General features: G+C 35.1%; 1 protein-coding gene across 1 annotated transcript; it reads left to right on the top strand.

Moving 5' to 3' along the window:
* The first annotated feature begins 776 nt into the window (after positions 1-776).
* On the top strand, positions 777-13,281 carry LOC122399660. The gene is made up of 7 exons (XM_043400499.1): positions 777-833; positions 911-1,033; positions 2,908-2,970; positions 5,713-5,775; positions 5,923-5,964; positions 6,040-6,114; positions 13,213-13,281. Exons 1-7 carry the CDS (start codon positions 777-779, stop codon positions 13,279-13,281), a joined length of 492 nt encoding a protein of 163 aa, XP_043256434.1.
* The last annotated feature ends 10,031 nt before the right edge of the window (positions 13,282-23,312 follow it).

The following is a 23,312-nucleotide window of genomic DNA, read 5'->3' as shown; positions in this document are numbered from 1 at the left end:
TTCCTCATTGATCTTTTCAAATTCTCTTCTGCGACATTAATTAAACTAAATAAAACTAATAACAATACAACGTCAACACTCAAGGTAGGCAAACTAGCCCAAGAATCCGAAAATTTAAAGAAAAACAAAATGAAATATTTGTCCATCTCTTTCTAATGTTTGCGATCTTAAGCATGACTCAAAGATGACATAGTTACAGAAATTTTGGCACACATACGCGATGACACCTCCTGATGCTCGCCACCAGAGGGCCACGCACTAATCTCTCTCACAAGTGCTCGACCAACACGATTATAACGAAAGAAAGTGCAAATATCAAAGTGAAAAGGGGCCATAGAACGTTGGGGGAAGATTGATAAAATGGAGCTCGTGGATTCCATCGAGCAAGTGTTGTGTTAGCCACGTGGGATCGTTGGAAAAGATAATGTCGTTACGAGGGTGTCCGTTCTTGGACCCAGTCCCCGGATTATCGTCATCGTCACCGGCGTTGTTTGAATATGCCGCATCAATTTGTACCGTCGATGTTTACTGTTATCGCAGTCCGTGATCGATCACTGCGTGGGTGGTGACCGCCGTCGCAGGGACGACGAGCACCCCCCCTTGCGCGTCGAATTCGCCATTTTCTGTCCAACGGTCCGTCAAAGCTGTCAGTTCTCTTTTTTTTTTGTTCGTTTTTTTTTCTCTTTTCGTCCGGTTCAATTCACGCGGAACGAAATTTACGCGATGCCCCGCGACAATCGCGACAAATTGTCAAGTTTACGACGCTGAGACGCGCCATGGACGCCGCGAAATTCTACAGACACCATCCACCGAGTTTCGGGCCCAGTTGGCTGGTCAATGTTCTATTATTTCTTTTTAATCCTCCAACGACTTTGCTCCGCGACGATTAAAAACAATTCTCTGCTTTCAGATCTATCGATTGTTGCTGGCTGACGCGAAACTGAGACGCGCGATCAATTTGGGCACGCACTGCTGGTTCGTCACGTGTCTCACCTGGGTTATGATCCTGATCGTCCTCGTCTTCTTGCTCGCGGTGAGTCGGAAATTCGCTATTTTCCGCTCTGATCGAACTTTCTCTTCCGGTAATTCTCTAGATCTCTCGTTTCACAGCTATTTCGATCGTTTCGTTAGTTTTTTCGAATTTATTTGTCCCCGGGAACGACGGTGAATGGAGAACCACCGATACCATTTAGGTTAAATGCACATTGAACGCAGGATGATGCGGCGCAACGTGATCTTTGCCGCACGTTGCGACGCAATTTCTATTTCATTCGTCGTTTCATACATATTTCATTGTGTTTATCAGTGCCGTTCAACTTCAATTAAAATAATAAGTCGGGGAAACGAGGTTGCTCTTGCAGCACCTATAAATACACCGGCGTCGAAATTTTTCAATGTTTTTTTTAGACCTTTCAGCGGAAATGTAAAAAATCGAATTTTTGCGTACGAAATGTAGCGTTAATTAAACCGCCGCTACTCTGAATCAAAAACTTCCACAGCAGGGAAATAATAGAAACAATTATATTCTAGTAGAATGCAAGTGAACTTTCATTGATGCAAAGTCAGTAGAAAACGAAAGAAATTGGTGATCTGGATTTACTCCATCGTTGTCCATATAGTTACTTATATGTACAAAATTAAGCTAAATATATGCAATAATGTCTGTATTTTTAGTTAAAGAATATTTTGTTATAGCTTTGTTTCGTTTTCCATTTAATATAAATATAGAAAACGTGTGTATTATCGAAACACAATCAACAGACCCCCTATTTTTGTTTAATATATTCAATAAAATACCAAAAACATATTTTTTGAAAAATATTTAAAAATTTCGATTCTCAGGGACTGTCATCGTGTCATCGAGTAGGTTAATACAGCGTCGAATATCCTTGGGAGACAAAACTTTTTTATTTCTTATTATTTTCTCGTGAAAAACTTTTTAAACAGACTCGTCACATTTTTCTGATTAAAACGAGACCAAACGCGACATAATTTGGATAATATTTACATATTTGTTCAACAACCAGCACCTCAAATTGGTGGGGATAGGTTGTAGTCGTATAAGCGAATAAATTCGTTGTCATATATCGAGACACTTTTTGTCAGGAGTATTTAGAAAGAAATCCAACGAAGAAAAATGATCATTCTTGGTGCAACAAAGCTTTTATTATTTTTTATTATTTTCTCGTTTTTATTTTTTATTATTTTCTCGTAACAAATTTGTTCAACAGATTCGTCACATTTTTCTGATTAAAACGAGACCAAACGCGACATAATTTGGATAATATTTACATATTTATTCAACATCAGCACCTCAAAATGGTGGGGGGTAGGTCGTAATCATATAAGCGAATAAATTCGTTGTCATATATCGAGACACTGTTTGTCAGGAGTATTTAGAAAGAAGTCCAATGGAGAAAACTGATCATTGTTGGTGCAACCCGAAAAGTATGAGCGTCAAGGGGTTAAGTCGCGAGAGAATACGCGGTGTCCAATTATTTCTCGTCGTTAGGAAAATATCGCGTCACCCTTGTGCTCGACGCGCGTCTAGCCTCGAGAGTGTCGGTTTAAAGTGCCCCTGCCAGGATCGTTCGCGCTCGCCGTGCCCTGTGTTTCCCCGGTGTTTCCTGAACTCTGGTCAACGACAGGATCGAAAGTTTCGCCCGACGTCTAACGAGCGTAAAGGTTAATTCGATTGGACGCGAAGTTATCGGCGCGTCGAGTGTTCCGCTTTGCTCTACTCGCGATTGACCGAATTCGTCAAAGTGTCCTTTATTTTTAAACGCGAGGCCAGCCTTGGGCGGGCGCGACCGTGTTAAGGCCGACGGAGGCAAAGAACCGTGTACCCATTCATTCTATTTACGAAACCCGTTTATTAATTCACCTACCGTTCGACATCGATCTCAGGGCACCAGGGCGACCGCCACGATCGAAAAGGATTTTCTGACGCTGAGAAAGGAAACGGAGAAGGTATAAACGGCTCGACTGCCCAAAGATTGCCTCTGAATGGGTTCAAACCGAGCGTTCGCTATTTTTAAAAATAGTTATTCCTCTTAAAGGCTGATCGAAATTAAAATATATGTAAATCGACGATTAATTTTAGAACAGTGTCTTTCAAAGGGGGGTAGTCTCCCTTAGAATTCCAATTGAAGGAACAATGTACAATTTTTAATGCAGAAAAATGTGTTTAAAGACATTTTAAACGCGTAAACAATTCTGTGAAAATTTAATAAAACACTGACGTAAATTAACAAATTAATCCTAGAATAGTGTCATCTAAGAGGGGGTAGTCCCCCCCAGAATTTAAGGAAAAATGTGGATAATGACATTTTGAAGCAATTCTGTGAAAATTTACTAAAACACCAACGTAAATTAGCGATTAATCCAAGAACAGTGTCTTCCAAAGGGGGGCAGTCCCCCTTAGAATTACAATTTAAGGAAAAATGTGGATATTGACATTTTGAACGCGTAAACAATTCTGTGAAGATTTACTAGAACACCAACGTAAATTAGCGATTAATCCTAGAACAGTGTTTTCCAAAGGGTAGTCACCCCTAGGATCATAATTTAAGGAAGAGTAAACAATTTTTAACGTAGAAAAATATAGATGGGGACATGTTGAATGCATAAAAAATTCTGTAGAAATTGACTGAAATACATTTACGTGCATAGTTTAAATTGATAAAAACCGAATATTTAAAATAAGTTTAGGGAATCTTTTTATTTGCAATTATCTTAGACTGGCAAACATCACTAATCTACAGAAAAAATTGTACTTAATGACATACATGACTTATAATAAAAAATGGTTCCACTGATTTATACAGAAAAGTTAAATTTAATATATAAAATTGGTAACAATAAATTAAATCTTTTCATTGTATTAGAAAAGTTTTAATTGAACTAAAATTCTATATGCATATAAAATTTTTATATCAACCATTTTATTTAAATTTAATTTATTTGTATATGACTTGAAATGGCTAAAACTAAAATTATATTGATTTTGACGACCTTGCTAACTAGAACAATGATTATTTTTTTATCAAAGTACTTTTTAACATTGCAGTGTCTACAGCTTGCATTACTGCGTAAAAAATTAAATTTTTCAGCAGTAATATGTATGTCCAATGTACCTTTCTATTTGCACAATAGTTAATGCTGTATAATTGACACTAATTTATTTGACCTCTTATAACTTTGGTTCTCTATTTCGGTATTTTCATTATATCCGCTTCCGACCCACATCATAATGCATCCACCGTATTTGTCCAGCGAGAATTCAATAATTTTTCCAATTATTCTACGTCACGTTGCTAATAATACTAATCTGACCTGTACTTCAATTTTTTTATACAATTTCTTCAACATACATTAAACAATTTGAATACTGATCCTTATATCAAACTTAAACAAATTGCACTCATGACTGGCGAATATATACTGTGGCGTTGCTTTCCATTCTCGCCACCAGAGGGCTCGCGCTCTCACAAGCGCTCAAAAATTCATTCGTAAATTAGAATCCATTAATGGATTCTTAAACTGACATTCTTCCAGTTTTCAAAACTAGTTATAAACTTCATATTCATTAGACATTGATAACATTTACACGATTCTGTCTGATACTATCTGATTCCATAGTTTGCTTCTCTATTGCAATTATTGAAATTGATGTTTTAACTTTTTCGTAATCGTGACAATCAACTATTCGGTTCCCAGTGAATTCGGTTTTGTCGGTAAACAATACAACGAATAAAAAATGTTTATCCACGTCAGACATCCACCGCGACGAAGTACAAAAGTTAACTCTCGGAGGAAAATCATCTTCGTTAAGTGCCTGTACTCCCGGAACGTGGTAAGGATAAAGCAGTTGGTCTCTCAAAACTTTCCACACTGTCACGTGCCCGACATTCTTCATTGCTGCTATTCTTCGTGTAACGACGCCATCATTTCCTCCAACGTGATTCAGGATTCTCTCTTCGAGATTAACAGTTCCGAAACACAACTCAGAGCACATTTTTTCAAACGACTGGGGCCTTCTACCCTATCGACAACTGCACCAAATCGTAAAATGGCGATCTTAATACTAAAAATTAATTTTCATATATAGATACCCAATAAAAGAGTATCTATGAAAATTGATAATTTGCATAGGATTTTAAAGAGACTATTTATTTACATTAACCTGAAATTATGATTTAGCAAATATTTAATAATTGTGACTAAATTTTCTACTTTTATTAATTTTTTTAAATTTATTATTTTTTGATAAGAGTGTCAAATATATGATAAAATAATTTGCATAGGATTTTGATAAGACTATTTATTCACATTAACCTGAAATTATGATTTAGTAAATATTTAATTATTTTGACCAAATTTTCTACTTTTATTAATTTTTTTAAATTTGTTATTTTTTGATAAGAGTGTCAAATATATGATAAAATATGTGCAAGATTGATTAGAACGAAACCAGATTTCCAATTAAAAATGGCTCCCAAACTCGACCTACCTTCGTTGGAAAATTGTTAAAATTCTTAATCTTTCTAGGATTAATCGCACTACTGTAGCAAATATACACATTTTGGACGAAAATACATGTTTCTATCGTTCAGTGAACACCATTCGTGGGCAATCTTTATAGGAACTCGGGCGTAGATTCGGCGAGATCGGGATAAAGCCGCGGTAATAACAATTAACGTTAATTTGCAGAAAATCCCGCGAAAGAAAAGCGTGACGGACATCAGACCAGCTTACAACTGCATTCAAAAGCACGTAAGTTTGTTGCGGACAGGGCCGGGCAAACCTTTCGCGCGAACCGAAAGTGCATTTCGTTGTTTTGCTCTTAGTTTCGCCTCGACTGCCGGAGTCCTTTGCAACAATATGGTTAAAGTAAATGGTAAATTGCTTTCTGATTTCCAGCTGCAGCAGACCGACGTGTTCCAGGAGAAGACGAAGAAAATGGTGAGTCCCGTTCACCGTTCGGAATAAATTTCCCGCCCGGCGACAAACTTAAAGAGAGATTCTTTATTTCGACAGATCCGCAAGGAACGCTTGGAGCTGGAAATCTTGGGCAGCAGAATCAACTGTATCAACAAATTGTTAAAACCAGAGGTACGTAAACAAAACTCGCCATCTTTTAATCTCATTGTCTACTGAATTCTACAGAATTCTCATGTCTACCTTGATTTACGGGAGTTTTAAAGATTTTCTGATCACGAATTTTCAATCGAAAGTGAATAAAAATAAATTACACACAAATATTCGAAATTAACATTCTCAAACTCGAGATAATTCGTTCGAAAACACATTATTCCTCGTTTTAAATACCTTCAGTTACAATTGTATGTGATAAATGTAAGAATCTTGTGATTAACAATTTTCCTAATCTTCTTCGAAAATTTTGGTTTTACTAAAACACATGAGACGTTGTCAATCTTCAAACTGTTGCAATTCCGTAAAAATAAGTTGCATAATAATCTACCTTGATATACTGGGGGTTTTAAAGATTTTCTAATCACGAATTTTCAATCGAAATTGAATAAAAATAAATTACACACGAATATTCAAAATTAATGTTCTCAAACTCGAGATAATTCGTTCGAGAACACATTATTCCTCGTTTTAAATACCTTCAGTTACAATTGTATGTGATAAATGTAAGAATCTTGTGATTAACAATTTTCCTAATCTTCTTCGAAAATTTTGGTTTTACTAAAACACATGAGACGTTGTCAATCTTCGAACTGTTGCAGTTTCGTAAAAATAAGTTGCATAATAATCGTTATGGGATTATTTGAGAGGTCGAACCCTCCATTTTCAAATCTTTAAATTGAATTTCCTCAAAATGAAAACGATTTTAATGTAAAACATTCCTAAAGTTCACTCTTTCCAAGTACTTTTATAAAAATTGATATTATAATTTTTCACGAGGCGTTAAAGTATCGCGAAACAGAGGTTGAGAGCCACTGGCGTCGAGCATGATTCTCTGCTTTGGTGGTAGAGCACTATTGTCGCCTATAAATGGAAGTAATTGTCTACGTATAAGTTCCTATTGTGTGTCTCGTTCTGTTTTGAATTATGTTTCCATATAATTTGATTGTTTAACCGGAGTCCTGGATACTTTGTGTCTATCGAGTGGTTTCGAATAAGAATTTCGTTAATTTTTCTTGACGAAATGTATTCTGATTTACTGTCATTTGTCATTTAATTTGAATTTTTAATTGGGGAAGTTCTCTGGGACTAGTTTGAATGAGTTTGAATGTGTTTAACTGCTCGTTTAATTCCCCGCGAGATGGAGAATAAGGCTGCGACGCCTGTATATAGAGGAAGACGAGAATTAGGACTTCTTGGAATGTCATTAACGTATGTATCGAGAACAGAATTAGGCCAAGTATTGTCACCCGTAACGAGCATTGTTCTAGAAATTGAGGTACTGTTTTTAATGCAAACTTCGAGCTCTCCATGTATTTATTAATCATTTTGCTTATACAACTCGATGTATCGATCTTCTATTAACTCAAATATTAACCAAACTTTGTCAGAAGTCTTCTTTCGTATTTAATTCTTATTATTTTATAAGTTCTAAGACAGTGTAAACTCTGACTTAGAACGATCGTTTCTAATATTCTACATGATATGTTTTTTCATTTTGAAAAATAAAATTTTCCTATTCTTCATGTCATTTCTGTCAGATCATCTATTGCAGTTTCAGGTGACACATTTTTAACACTAAACCTACTATGACGATATTTTTCACTGTCTCAGAATAGTGTAACAACGCATATTAAAAATAGTTAAACTTTAGACGCGTGCAGTTCCGAAACTATCACTGTTTTATTAATTATCAAGGCACTGTTAGAAGCGGGGAAGCTTCCTCTTTGAAATGGTTTTTGGTTTTTGACGATCCAACATTCCGTTTTCGAGATATCGTAATTTATGTGAAAGGTAATTTTCTTAATTCGTCTGACGCGCGGTCAATGACCTCGGGACGTAAACAACGAAACGTAAACAAACGCTTCAAAGCCTCAGATCTCCGGAACTAACCACACTATCGACTTGAAACAAGTTTCATTTTAAAGGGGGTTTCATCCTCGACTCAACAAATATATAAACTATTATTATTTATGTTGTTTTCTATGTTTATTTTGAAATCTGCTTTGACTCTATTCGCTCAAAAAACTTTCGGTAATTCCTATTGATTATACAACATATGTGCGATAAAACTGGATTATAAATTATTTATTTAATTGAAAATTAATTTAAATTTGTATACAGGGTGTTTACCAGCCAACATTTTTTTCGTAAATAATTGTTATCCCTAGAACCAACTACATAAATTCGTATGAAAAATGTGAAATAATAGTTATTATCACTTGTACGATAATTTGACATCTTTTCGTTCGCGTTTATGTTAATATTATTCCACGTGGCGTGTATTAAAGTTCCCACCCATAATAAAGTTTCCTACAAAGTTAGCGATTGTATCTAAATTTTCTGTTGTGGTTCTGTTCCCTGAGACTGGAATAGGCTGCTTCAATTATTAGTTTACGTTCATTGTTAAACCTTGCAAATATTAATCCAATGTTTCACGAGTCGGGTTGCTGAATAATCTCATAATTATAACTTTATGTACGAGGATTGTTATAGTGTTTTTACGACTATTGGATCTATTCCTTTCCATTATACTACAGTTATTGATTCCATGGCAAACGTTAGGCTGCAGCCATTTTCCTGAGATTATTTTTGTATTATGCTATAGTTATTGATTCTGTGGCAGACGTTACATTGTAGTCATGTTTCTAAAACAATATTCACGTGTCTATTTGAAGGGTTTCTAGACAAAGTTGTAATTCTGAGAGTTCAAGTATAATAATTAACGTTCGATTTTCCCGATTAACGTTTCATTCCTGCAATATTTTTATTTGTTAAAATGTAAATATTTTGCGAATTTAACATGAAATAAAATTGTTATTATTGTTCGTTCGAAGAAATATTATTGAAAAAAATTTGTGGAATTCTGGAAACTGGAATCTTTCAAAATTCTTGGAACACTATAGATAATCAATAACAGTAATTTGTGGGATACATGATCCATTTTAATCTGTCTAGATTTTTTTCAGAATTTATTTTTATTATCGTGAAGATGAGTTAGTTTGATACGATAGAAAATAGTATGAAATAAAATATAATCTAATTAGTGGAAATGGTATTAACGTCAAATTGACCTAATAAACGTTCGATACAAAATGCTAGAGAATTTATCACGTTACTGATATATTGTAAAATATCACGACACGTAACATGGCAGTTGATCGATCTGCGCAAGAATAATAAGTCAACTATGATTCTGCATTTTGTCGGGAGATATTAATCGTAGCTGGAGAAGTGGGAGATTATGGTTGTGACATATTACTGACGTAGGACCACCCAGTACATGGGATATAAATCTAAGAAATTTGTACCTAATACGATTAATTAGAACAATGATGATGTCAAAGCAACGACATCGCATAATCGATTTCATAGTGCGAACTAGAGTGTCGTAGAAAAATTCTACTGTGTGTGTGTTTCTAAAGTGACGAGAAACGCGGATAATAAGACCAAAAACTTTAAGAACTTCCCTCATTATATCGTAGTAACGCTCGTTAAATGAGAAAGATGAGGCAAATAATATGCCCTGGCCTCTTATACTATTTACACTGGTTGAGGATACAGAGTACGAAATATAATTATGATGTACGATCTTCTTAATTTGGAAAAGTGTATTATATTATGTTTCAAGAGGCTAAAAGAATATTCCCATTCGAAGCCATCGTTTTTAGAGCGATCTTTGGTTCGAAATATTTTTCATATCCATGGAATAATAATCTCAAAACTTTGCACACGTGTTTGGACATATTTCGAAAAAGTGCTGTTAAATTTTCACGATGTTATCTTTCCCAATTTCTGTAAAACTCAAAACTATACGAAATGAACCCGAAATATAAGTTTTTAGAGCGATCTTTGGTTCGAAATATTTTTCATATCCATGGAATAATAATCTCAAAACTTTGCACACGTGTTTGGACATATTTCGAAAAGGTGCTTTTAAATTTTCAAAATGATATCTTTCCTAATTTCTGTAAAACTCAAAACTATACGAAATGAACCCGAAGTATAAGTTTTTAGAGCGATCTTTGCTTCGAAATATTTTTCATATCCATGGAATAATAATCTCAAAACTTTGCACACGTGTTTGGACATATTTCGAAAAGGTGCTTTTAAATTTTCAAAATGATATCTTTCCTAATTTCTGTAAAACTCAAAACTATACGAAATGAACCCGAAGTATAAGTTTTTAGAGCGATCTTTGGTTCGAAATATTTTTCATATCCATGGAATAATTATCTTAAAACTTTGCATATATATTTGGACATATTTCGAAAAGATGCTGTTAAATTTTTACGATGTTATCTTTCCTAATTTCTGTAAAACTCAAAACTATACGAAATGAACCCGAAATATAAGTTTTTAGAGCGATCTTTGCTTCGAAATATTTTTCATATCCATGGAATAATAATCTCAAAACTTTGCACAATTGTTTGGATGTATTTCGAAAAAGTGCTGTTAAATTTTCACAATCGTATCTTTTCTAATTTCTGTAAAAATCAAAACTATACAAAGTGACCTCAAATTATACAAGGTGGATCGTTAAAATCGTTTAAATATCTCTGTTACTTATGGACACTGGTAAGAACTGTCCAAAGGAGCAAAGTTGAAGATAAAAAAAGAATTGGCATTAAAGTCTACTTTTTCAAGATTTAAAGGTCATCGATGTTTTATAAATGGAACTATATTCTGAAAGGTGTCACTAAATGTCACATAGAATTACTCTACAGACGAATACGTTTTACACGATCGATTGATTCGTTGATATTAATCTTATCATCTCTATCGTGTCATGCGAACTTGTTATGGTGTCCTTCGAATGGCATTTATTATTCATCAACCTGTACATCAAGTGTCCTACTAGTTAACAGAATGTTTCAATATTTTTTCCAATTGTCAGTACAGTGATTCCCATTGGGCCACCTTTATGTGTTGCAAAAATACTGCATCTTTGGAAATTAATTTTTTTCCACCAATAAAAACACATTTTTCGACAAAAGATCTAACTATGTATGTAGAAGGACCTGGTTCCTTTATATTATATACATTATATAAATTATATAACTAAAAAAATTACATTATATAAATTCTCTTGTATTCCTCTTGATCACTATTGTATTTAAAATATATTATATTTTTTTTTGTTCATAATATGATAGCAAATTCAACGACCTACTACATGATATCATTACGTGTCATATTATTAAAACGCTATTATTCAAACTCTATCGTTAATTATTAACAAAAAGATATATGGTTCCATTTAAAAAAATTAGCTTGCTAGCCCACCACTTGCTCCACCTATATAAAAATTATTTATACCACATGAGTTGCCCCTTTAAATAGAACAACTTGTGGCGTTGCTTCCTATGCTCGCCACCAGAGGGCTCGCGCTCTCACAAGCGCTCGATCGACTTCCCAATATCGACGCTGTCTAACATAATGGCGTCCTTCTTAAACTCCAACAAATCAACCTCACACCTGATCAAAATAGTTTACAGCTACCTAACTTGACAGATACATTACAGTCTCACACAACGTATTTGGGCTCCTACTCTTCTCCCAAACTGCTTCATACTGCATGTATTCAAACTTGATACAAAAATATTAAACCTTCCCCGTAAAAAAATTCCCAAAAAATTGGGTTTCCAGAGTAGAACGCCTCAAGTCTCCCTCCGAGACGTTCTGCTGGTACTATGCTCCGTGATCTCAACAATAGATCCCCCCACAATTACAGCAGCGTCCGTGGAGTCGTTCATCATATTTTTAACAAAAGCATGGCGCCGCTAATAGACATAATATATCATATAGATAGGACGTATGATGCTCATTCAGGGCAGAGGTGGCGCCGAAACGTTGCGTGACAACTTAACTCGCTATTCACCCGGGGCGGCCCGTTAAACGGAATTCATTGCGAGAAACGAACCGCCGGAGGAAAAATAGAGATTTTTACAACGCGATAATCACGAAGTCTGAGGCACGGGTACCCGGCCGTGGCCCCGAAATTGGATTAAAACAATTAAAAGTGGTCGCGCCGAACGGGACGCGATTCCCATCTTGTTAATTCGGGGGAACTTGCGGGAATTCGCGGCCCTCGCGGGTGGTGTATATCGCGGGACGAAGTATATCCTGCCGACGGGGTTTAAAACAGTCTGAAAAGTTTTCTGCGCCGACGACGGTGCGCGGGGTCTCGCTGAGATACAATGTTACATCTCTAATTACGTTCTGTCGTGCCCGGGGTTCGCCGTGGCGCTGATGAGAACGTGCAATTTATCAATTTTCTTCGTTCGACCGGCTGCAATAAGGAAAACATCCCCGGCGGAGTATTGAATTTTCAATTACCCGGATGACTGTGTTCGTCGAAATCGTCCCATTAAAATGTAATTGCGACAGCATTGCCGCCGCCGTGCTCGATTACGCTTGCAAATAAGCCACGATAACGGGACCAAACGGCCGAGATCTATAATCCGTGAAACAAAGAGGAAAGGGAAACACGAATGTCGATAAGTGACACGCGATTTTTTCCTCGAAACCTAAAATTCCGTTCAACACTTCGACGAATACTTCTTTCAAAATTACGAGTGAAAACCAAGCTTTGTTTTCTTAAAAAAATTCAAATGGGAAGCAAGCTTTGTTTGACAGTGTTTGAGAGTGTCTGTTGCATGTTTATGATCGATTGCACGCTTTGATAGTTATTCCAGCGACTAACGCTATACATGACTTATTGTCCCTTCATATCTCGATGAATTTGTAAATTTTTTACACTATTATTTAAAAAATTAATAAGAACAGTAGAATACACGGATACTATATTAGTCTGAAAGATAATCTAATATAGATAAATAAAATTTGTATTATTTGTATTATCTTTTAGGTTGTTCTTTCATACAGCAGTAAAAAATAAGAAATTCTCAACATTTTTTTTTCAAAAAACTGTGCTTGCGAGTGCTACTTTATTATTATATGTTGTATGATATAATTTATAAATATTCTGTTCTTATTTTCAGAGACACGTATACGTATGTGTATTTTCATCCCTAATTATGCACGCACATGTTTCAGGCGCAGTCTGAATGGCGACGAAGCAAGTTACCGAAAGTGTATTATCGTTTCATTAACTCATCGAAGTAATGGCCAGCAGCGTAACATCGTGATCAACCAAACGCCGAATGCGTCCGGTAAATAATTGCATCGACTTATAACGCGCAGACGCGTCATCGTTTCGCCAATGTCCGCGCCAACGTTGCTATCGAACCATCGAATGTATTCGTTGGCTACAAAAAAATTTTTAAACAATCGATAACCACAATAAATATTTGCCCTTTATCACATATTTAATTCACGTGTCTATCGACGATCAATTGTTCAATCGGGAATTACAGACCTCGTATTTGGTATCAAATGATCTGACCACAATTTAAAGAGAATATCTTCGATATCAATATTGAAATAATAAATCACTTTTTTGTCAATATTGTTTCGTTATCTGACTCCTTATTAATCAAATAAACACCCTTCCACTTTCTGGCAATTCTCTGTTTTATAAAAAGTCCCCAGTTCTTGGATATTAATTTTTATTTAAGTTTCTATCGTGATCAACTGTATTAACAAATCGAAAACCTGAAGGTAAGGTTGAATTTAATATGTTCAGTGTCGATAATTACTTGTAACTTTTGCAACTGTTAGCCTAATAGTTTTACGATCTGAATGACAGCTATCATGCTTGTTAACCACCGACTTCAACGCCTGTATCGATTATTCCATCCTTGTCTTCCCGTTCATTCAATTAACTTACTTTTCCACAATTTAATTCCAACTCTAATCTCCGACCAATATACTCCAGACGTTCGTTATATTCGTCCAACTATCCTGCAATAACTCCCGCAAATATTGTTTTGATCTTGAACAATACTATCTGATTGTCCTGGTTTCGTCGGTCTCAGATCCAAAGTCCCCCCGATGGAGCATCGGGAACTGATAATTGCGTCGACTCGTTCATTATTTCCACAAATCTTTATCTTCCCTCCTATGATTCACGACCGAAACTGTTCCACGCCCCATTTATCATTTTCCCAAGCAACGTGTAGACAAAAGTAAATTGGAAATGCAAAATCAAATCTCCTCGTACGAACCTTTGTTTTCGGGCAAACGCAATTCTACTTCAAACTTCATAATATTTCTACACAAATTGTTCAGAGCAAATGATGAGGATTGATCAGGAAGGGAGTTGATCGATGCTAACGAGTCATTTAAAATGTTTGTGAGGAATTAAACTACTTCAAACCATTTATAACTCATCCAAAAGACGATTCGACGACTATAAAGTAGAATAGATTGACTGGGAATCGAGTTAATCATTGCAATGGTCATGTTCCAACTGTTTGAGAGGTATCAAACTACTTCAAACCATGTACAACTCGAGACGTGATATTCTCAATGCCTAAACTGACAATAGAAAATTCGACGAGTATAGAATAGATTAACTAGGAATCGAGTTGATTATTGCAATGGTCATGTTCCAACTGTTTGGGAGGTATCAAACTACTCCAAACCATCTACAACTCGAGACGTGATACTCTCAATGCCTAAACTGACAATAAGTCAAATAATCATGAAAGATCCTTCAATAGAAAATTCGACGAGTATGGAATAGATTGACTAGGAATCAAGTTGATCATTGCAATGGTCATGTTCCAACTGTTCGGGAGGAATCAAACTACTTCAAACCATGCATAACTCGAGACGTGATATTCTCAATGCCTAAACTGACAATAAGTCAAATAATCATGAAAGATTATCCAAAAGAAAATTCGACGAGTATAGAATAGATTGACTAGGATACAAGTTGATCATTGCAAAAGTCATGTTCCAGCTGTTGGTGAGGAATCAAACTACTCCAAATCATGTAGAACTCGAGACGTGATATTCTCAATGCCTAAACTGACAATAGAAAATTCGACGAGTATAGAATAGATTGACTAGGAATCGAGTTGATCATTGCAAAGGTCATGTTCCAACTGTTTGGGAGGTATCAAACTACTTCAAACCACGTACAATTCGGGACGTGATATTCTCAATGCCTAAACTTACAATAAGTCAAATAATCATGAAAAATCGTCCAAAAGAAAATTCGACAAGTCCAGAATAAAGAATAATATATTTATCTCCGAAAATTTGACCGTGTTCTGTAATTTTGAGGATGTTCGATCACGTTTGCGTCAGAGTACGAACGTTCACGAAACGCAAACGTTGCGCCCGAATCTTTGATCGGCACTGTATGTCGTTAGCCTCGCGAATCAACTTCTGCGTTTACCGAGTGCGCATAATTCATTCGCGCGTTTGACGTATGTAATAATAGAAACAATGGAACAACAGGCCACGGTAACGCGACAGCAATAACTCATGGTTGTCCCTGCGTGCATAACTCCTCGGGCCAGCTATCTTTTGAGACACCGGGCGCGTTGTGTGTTGATTAATCAAACCGAATAATCTGGTCGAACTGAATTCAAATAATACGATACAAACCGCCGCCGTTCCCCCTCCCGGCAAACGACAATTTCGGTCACCGCATCGTAAACATTAATAACAACTGACAACGGAGACGATGGAACAATTCCGGCGGAACGATCGATTAGAAAAACTCACCCGAGCTGGTTAAAATATAAACGACGCCCGTTCTCCAAATTTATCGCGTAAATTTCCGAAGAATAATTTCAATAAATTTATCGCCACCGTTGTTATCGGCGATAATTATGCATTACAGCAGTCGCGTCAAACACGCGGCCCGGATTCGCGACAGGTTTGTACAAACATTATTCACCACGTATCGCGTTTTCCATCTCCGCTATCACTTGTTTTTCAAGTTACTTTTTTACCTAACGTTTCGGTTAATCTTCACGTTGGTGTCTCATTTTTCTTTTTATGTTAATGGATATTGCACGCATTTTCGAACGAACGAGAATTACAAATATTCGATTCGTTACAAAATTTGTCTGTTTTATTAACAAATATTTCCCTCTTCTATTTAGTTTGCAATTTATACACGTCATTTTTAAATTACTACGAAATTTAATTAATATCTTTTTCCTGTCAATATTGCCAAAATTTAAACAAAAATATAATTGTAAATACTTGCTCGGATAAAGAATTTTTACACCTAATTTTTAAATTATTTGGAATATAATTAATATTGTTTTATTATCAAAAATTATTGCACAAATGTAGGAAGGAATATTATTGTAAATACTTTGGTCCCTCAAAGAACTTTTATCGAGCAATGAACTTATTTCTTGCGTCTAGACTTTGAATTGTCGTAACACTGTTGAAACTTAATTAAGTGTTACCTATTATCGTTAAATTTGCCGTTCGATAAATTATGCATCCCCCATACTGTCGATTTATCATTTAACTCTATGTCTGAATATCCGTTTTCGTTGTCACGGATCTATTTTCGTCAAGTTTCGAGTGTTCCTTATTCAACTTGTCTGCCCAATGACAGCTGTCTATCGATGACGCTTGAATGGAACATGCGATTTCCTACACTTCCATCATTCATCGAAACGCCATCTAATTTAATTCGTCGGGTCTGTAATTTAATTTCATGCTTAAATTTGAATCATTTTACCCGTCTGGGGAAGATATCTCACAAAAAAATGAGTCAAAAAGAAAGAATAAAATGTTATTACAGAAAACCTCATTTTTGAGAAAATCGAGTATGAAAACTTATCATATATGTATCATGTACCAAATTTAGATTTCGAATTATTTCTTTTTAATATTATTTTTAGTATTCTTGATTTTCGTCCTATTTTGGCCTCTAGAATTTTTCTCACGAGTGCTTTCAGCTATCATGATTAAATAAAATTGATAATTATATATTAATTTCATAATAAAATTATGTTCGAGCTAATAATGAAATATTTATAAAATGTTCATTATTAAATTATCGTGAAAATCGCCAAGACAAAAAATATACGGCCATTAAAGTGTCAATAAAAAGAGAAGAAAATAAAATGAAATCGATATCCTCCGTTTTTTTAGAAAATAATTTACAACAGTTTATTTCGATTTCACGGTGCAATACAAACGCATATTACGCGAACAATTTTCTCTCTCGACTACTACTAAAATTGCTCGTCCTTTTCAAAACCAGATTTTATTAAAACGGAACGCTTTTGCAAGAAAATTCTATTTCAGATTTTCTATTAATTTTTATACGCGGATTCGGCCATTGTCCGATTACACTGAGAGCTCAGAAGTATCTTGCATATTCTTTTAGAGAAACGAACGACCGTAGCTATTGGATTCGCCGGCACAAAGGACGATCGCCTCGTCAAAATTAAAAGCCCGATTTACCTTGCCCGACACGAATGTTTGCGACTCTAATAAAAAAATCGCGTTTGCTCAGCCCCGTAGAATTGTTCTTTGAATGTTTATCGGGCATTATTATTTATTATTCCCGACGAAGTTATCGTATCCGCGGATAGTACGAAATTACTTGTTTGCGCGATTCATCTCGCCCGCCGCGCTTTGTTTACCAGACCGGGACGAAAATATTTCACATAAGCCGGGTCGGGGCTTAAAAAAGCATAGCGAAATGTGATTGAATAGAGACGCGAACAATGTGGTAACCGAACGAATATTTCTAGACAGCCTCCAATTTTTGACCATTTTAATGCAATCTTTCTAAACTGTTTGTTTATATCCTTTGTTATATATAAACTTCGCACAAGTAATCGCTAAACGAAAGCAAATCGTCGTGAACACTGCACAACGATGTGTAGGGATTGTTGGAAATTATTATAAATATTCTTTTTTTCAAACAATTTTGAAAACGATATTTTTCAGACTCTGAAAAGTATGCTTTATTAGAGGCTTTATTATTATATGTGGCGCTGCATTGCTGGTGGTTAGGATCTCGTGAGAATCGTAGAAGAATCGAGCGCTTGTGAGAAGCGCGAGCCCCCTGGCGGCGAGCATGGGAAGCAACGCCACAATTATTATCCTCGATTTAACAAACAATTTTCTTTTCAATGATATGTAGCGACCAGGGATTTAACCAATCAGGGTTGTTTAACAATTTTGCCACTGCAAACGAGGGTGACATGAAAACGAAGAAGACAGAACTTACTTAGCTTCCAGACATCACGAGAAATATTAATAAACACCTTTGTCACCTACTCAGTGTCATTCATTAAACACTGCACAACGATGTATACGAATTATTGAAAATTATTATAAATATTCTATTTTCCAACAAAATTTTGAAATGATATTTTTCAGACTCTGAAAAGTATGCTTTATTAGAGGCTTTATTATTATATGTGGCGCTGCATTGCTGGTGGTTAGGATCTCGTGAGAATCGTAGAAGAATCGAGCGCTTGTGAGAAGCGCGAGCCCCCTGGCGGCGAGCATGGGAAGCAACGCCACAATTATTATCCTCGATTTAACAAACAATTTTCTTTTCAATGATATGTAGCGACCAGGGATTTAACCAATCAGGGTTGTTTAACAATTTTGCCAGTGCAAACGAGGATGAAATATTAATAAACACATTTGTCACAGATATTTTCTAGAGTAACCTTTATCTTTGGACTGAAATTGAGTCTTTGTCGTTTATAAATATATTTCCACCATCTCGCCGGTCCATTGGAGGTACAATATCGTATGAACGATACATTTGGCAAAAAGAATTCATAACGAAAAAATGTTGGAACGGACAAGTAATAAAATTTTGTCAGATCAAAGGCGGATTAAAGTTATCTTTCATTTTAATATCAACGATAAATTGCTTTCTCAATGCTTTTAAAAATGGCACATTGTGAATAACACATCTACGGATAGCAAGGTCCGAAAATGATATTAATAAAAAAGGGGGTAAATTTTTTTAAACGAATGATTATACGAATTTTGTATTATTTGGATAGCTCTTATCACACTGAATTTTTCTTATATTACTTAAAAAATTGAAGAATATAACATTCAGATTTGGAACTGTCGTTCTTTCAAATTGTGAATAAATCACAAAAACGAGAATATTTTTCGTTTTGTTAATATATAAGAGCTGTTGGAAAATATTGCATAATGTTTTACCTTTTACCTCTTTTTCTTGGAACAAGTACACGCAGTAGTAAAGAAAAAGTATGGATTTTGTATGGTTATTAGACATTACGAAGCGAAAAATAAAGCGTGAAAATATGCATAAAGTATGAAATAGAAAAATAAGGATAGAGAATAAAAAATGTAAAGAAATTTTAGAACAGTAAAATGTAAGATGAGAATTGAGAAAATGATTTTAATTTAATTTAATTTGTTCGTTTTTGGAAAACGATATATTGGCATCGCAGAGTCTTATTTTTATATACGACCGAAGCATTAAGCTATAATGTATCACTATGTTCTTGGTTACGATACTTTCTTCAACCTAAAGTCATAATTCACGGGATAATAACATTACGTAATATCGGTTTTTCGTGATCCTGCGATTAAATTTGATTAAAGATTATTATTACAGCAAGCAGATATCTCCTTCTACCGCTATAAATAATATTGGCTGTTAAGAAAACTGTGCAACATTTTTCATCTTTCTTCGCAGAACGGAATGTCGGAATAACAGTTTATATTACTGCATAGAAGATAGCATAAATAATAATAGTAAGTATATTCATCGAATAGAGGATGAAAAGCTCTTTAAAATGAAACTTGTTTCAAGACAATGGTATAATTAGTTCCAGAGGCGTAAGGCTTCGAAGAGTTTGTTTACTTTTCACTGTTTACGTCGCGAGGTCATTGACCGTGCGTGTAAATAGTAAACAGTAAATAGTAAATTCTTGGAAATTCTTGGAAAAAAAGAGATAATTGAATTTTAAAAATGACAAACTCTTTTAAACACCCAGTAGATTGTATTTGTTACTATAGTATACTAGAGATTTAGTAACGTCAAAGATCACTATGCAAATTTAAGTTTTCTTGATCCCAGAAATTTTTATAATTTTTTTCAGAAATGTTCACCGTTTCATTAGAAATGCTTAGTCAAAAACTCGTTAAATTTTGTCCAAACTTTCCTTTTCCTAAGTTTCGTTAATAGGAGTACACGAAAACTTTGCTTCTAAACGGCGAAATTTTAATAAAAGTTTAATCGAAGACTATATGGGAACTGGCGAAAGGTAATGAAATTAGCGAGTCGAATAAGTTTGGAAAATTTAGAAATTAACGCAGACACACAATGTACAAAATTTTGTATTTTTTAAATGCAATTATAATCTGCCATCTTTAATACGGAGTTTTTCTATTTTAACAAGTATTCATGTTATTTGGTAATAAGCTTAATTTATTTGTTTTCCCGTACAATGTGAATGGAAATTTGTCTAAAATTACAATTACAAAATTATTATATTGACACTTTACTCTGTTATTTTGATACAAAGAAAAGTGTTTCATCGAGTAATGTTCATTTCATCGAAAGAAATCTCCACTTTTTCCAAGACTTAGTCCCCCGAGCTTTCGAACGAATTTACAAAATGGAGTCCTGCCCGTGCAACTCTTTCATTCTCCATCAACGGTGCATCCAACATTTTTAGTGTTTCCAAGTATGCAAACTACATTCGATAAACATCGTAATTCCGGCAGAATCGAACGATGTTCATAGAAACCAGCCTTTTATGCGTTGTACTTACAGAGTACAATGAAACCTTTATTATTCGAAGTTCTGTTACCCGAATATTATACCGTCCATGCATTATTCGAACATCCATTCAATCTTCTACAACATTCTAAGCTCTCTAAGGACCCAAACTTATCCCAGGCATACAAATATAAGACTCAGGTGTCTGTCATCACCTTTAATAACGAAGATCTATTAAGATTTATTATAATTTTATTATTATTATTGTACAATTTATTATTTAAAGGATCCAGACAATTTTATTGCTTATAACCCAATAATTACAGCTGAATGATATCTTTTAGTTGCTTATTCTATTCTTTGAATAATCCCAAATAAATTGGGGGGTGTATTTAATATTATTTATATATACTTTAATTTTGTATTAAACATACCCCCAACTAATATAAGTTTAGTTGATTATTCTATTCTTTGAATAATCCCAAATAAATTAGGGGGTGTATTAATATTATTTATATATACTTTAATTTTGTATTAAACATGCCCCCAACTAATATAAGTTTAATTCATTATTCTATTCTTTGAATAATCCCAAATAAATTGGGGGGGTGTATTTAATATTATTTATATATACTTTAATTTTGTATTAAACATACCCCCAACTAATATAAGTTTAGTTGATTATTCTATTCTTTGAATAATCCCAAATAAATTAGGGGGTGTATTAATATTATTTATATATACTTTAATTTTGTATTAAACATGCCCCCAACTAATATAAGTTTAATTCATTATTCTATTCTTTGAATAATCCCAAATAAATCAGGGGGTGTATTAACATTATTTATATATATTTTAATTTTGTATTAAACATGCCCAATTAATATAAGTTTCCAGTGTGGAATCATTAATTTTCCTCCCGGAAAGAATGTCACTGTATTATAGCTATCTATTCCTTAAAATTACTCTCTTTTTATTATTACAACAGACTCACATATATGAGAGTCTATCAGTAATTCTGATACACCTGTTAGAGCACTATATATTATAGTTACTCCCACTTGTAGTATTCGTACACTATAATAGATGATTCACTATAAATGAACAGAAACTTTCTTACGAATGCTTCTTTCCATTTATTTATTATACTGTGTGTTACTTCTAGTTACGAAGTTCCTTTTTTTTTGTTTTTTGCTTAATATTAGTGTATTATAGCTATCTATTCCTTAAAATTACTCTCTTTTTATTATTACAACAGGACTCACATGAGTCTATCAGTAATTCTGATACACCTGTTATATTATAGTTACTCCCACTTGTATTCGTACACTATAATGGATGATTCACTATAAATGAAAAGAAACTTTCTTACGAATTGCTTTTTTCCATTTATTTATTATACTACTGTATTATACTTCTAGTTACGAAGTTCCTTTTTTTTTTTGTTTATTGTTTAATATTAAATGGACAAGTGATATGTCCAGTTGCAACAACACGTATAGAGGAATACAATATAAACACTATATAACAGTTGTATAATAGATAATAATATCAACCAATAATATAATGGCGGTGTTCCCACAAGCGGTCACCCATCTTACTAGTGGTCGCAACCAACGCAGCTTAACTTCGCTGATCGAACGAGAATCAACGTTGTTCACTACCCTATGTTGTTACTACTATTTAGAAAGTAGTATTTTTTCCTTTGTTTTTTTTAGTAATACTCAATTTCAAAATCAATAAAGGGTTACAATACAAATAATATATAATAATGTCAACAATACGCGGTGTCACCCATCCCAAGTACCAACCGCACCCAACTTGACTTCGTCGATCAAACGAGAGAACCAGATTTTCGAACGTGTCACGACCCGTTCATAACTTTTGCTCTCAATTCGTTCAAATAATGTACCAAAAAAATGGACTAGTACCTATTTGAAAAACTTCCCTTTCATTTACCGCGAATCACCATTACAGGGGAGCAACCGTGAATTCACAATTTCAGTAAAAATACCGTTTAACCGAACCTCTCGTATAAGGTTTCCGTCGAAATTAATCGGTGTATGGGTTTTTTACATCTTCCGTGGTAGGGGTCCACTCGCGCTGGTAACCCGGGAACGTTCTCGATCACCGAAACGTGCGGTTAACGGTCGGCGAAATATTTCAAGAGCAGCCCCCGCGTTATTGATTAATAAGCCGGCCGCTTTTCATTCGTTGATGCATTAAAGTTACACGCGGTACCGATAGAAGAAGCCCCGTGGGCAGCATCCTTCGGGCGGGAGGTGCAAAACGCTCGAAAGTTTCGCCCGTCTAGGGCGAACACGGAACCGTGATTTCCACGCGCATGCGCGCGACATTCAGGAGTGGGGGGACGCTCCTTTCTTTTTGCACGTTTGCAGCTGGTCGCGGAATGTAGATGTCGCTACTAGTGCCATCGAAATCCTAACCCTCGCCACCGCCCCCTGTCCCCGTGTCGTCGTCTATTTTCATTCAGCCACCCACTCGCCCGCTGCCACCCTCATGCACACCCCACCCCCCC

This window comes from Colletes gigas, unplaced genomic scaffold (assembly GCF_013123115.1).
Source record: "Colletes gigas isolate AHSC1104 unplaced genomic scaffold, ASM1312311v1 Colletes_gigas_Sc00014, whole genome shotgun sequence".
NCBI classification, from domain to species: Eukaryota; Metazoa; Arthropoda; class Insecta; order Hymenoptera; family Colletidae; genus Colletes; species Colletes gigas.
The sequence above is the reverse complement of the archived record's forward strand: the minus strand, read 5'-3'. Positions and strand labels throughout refer to the sequence as shown.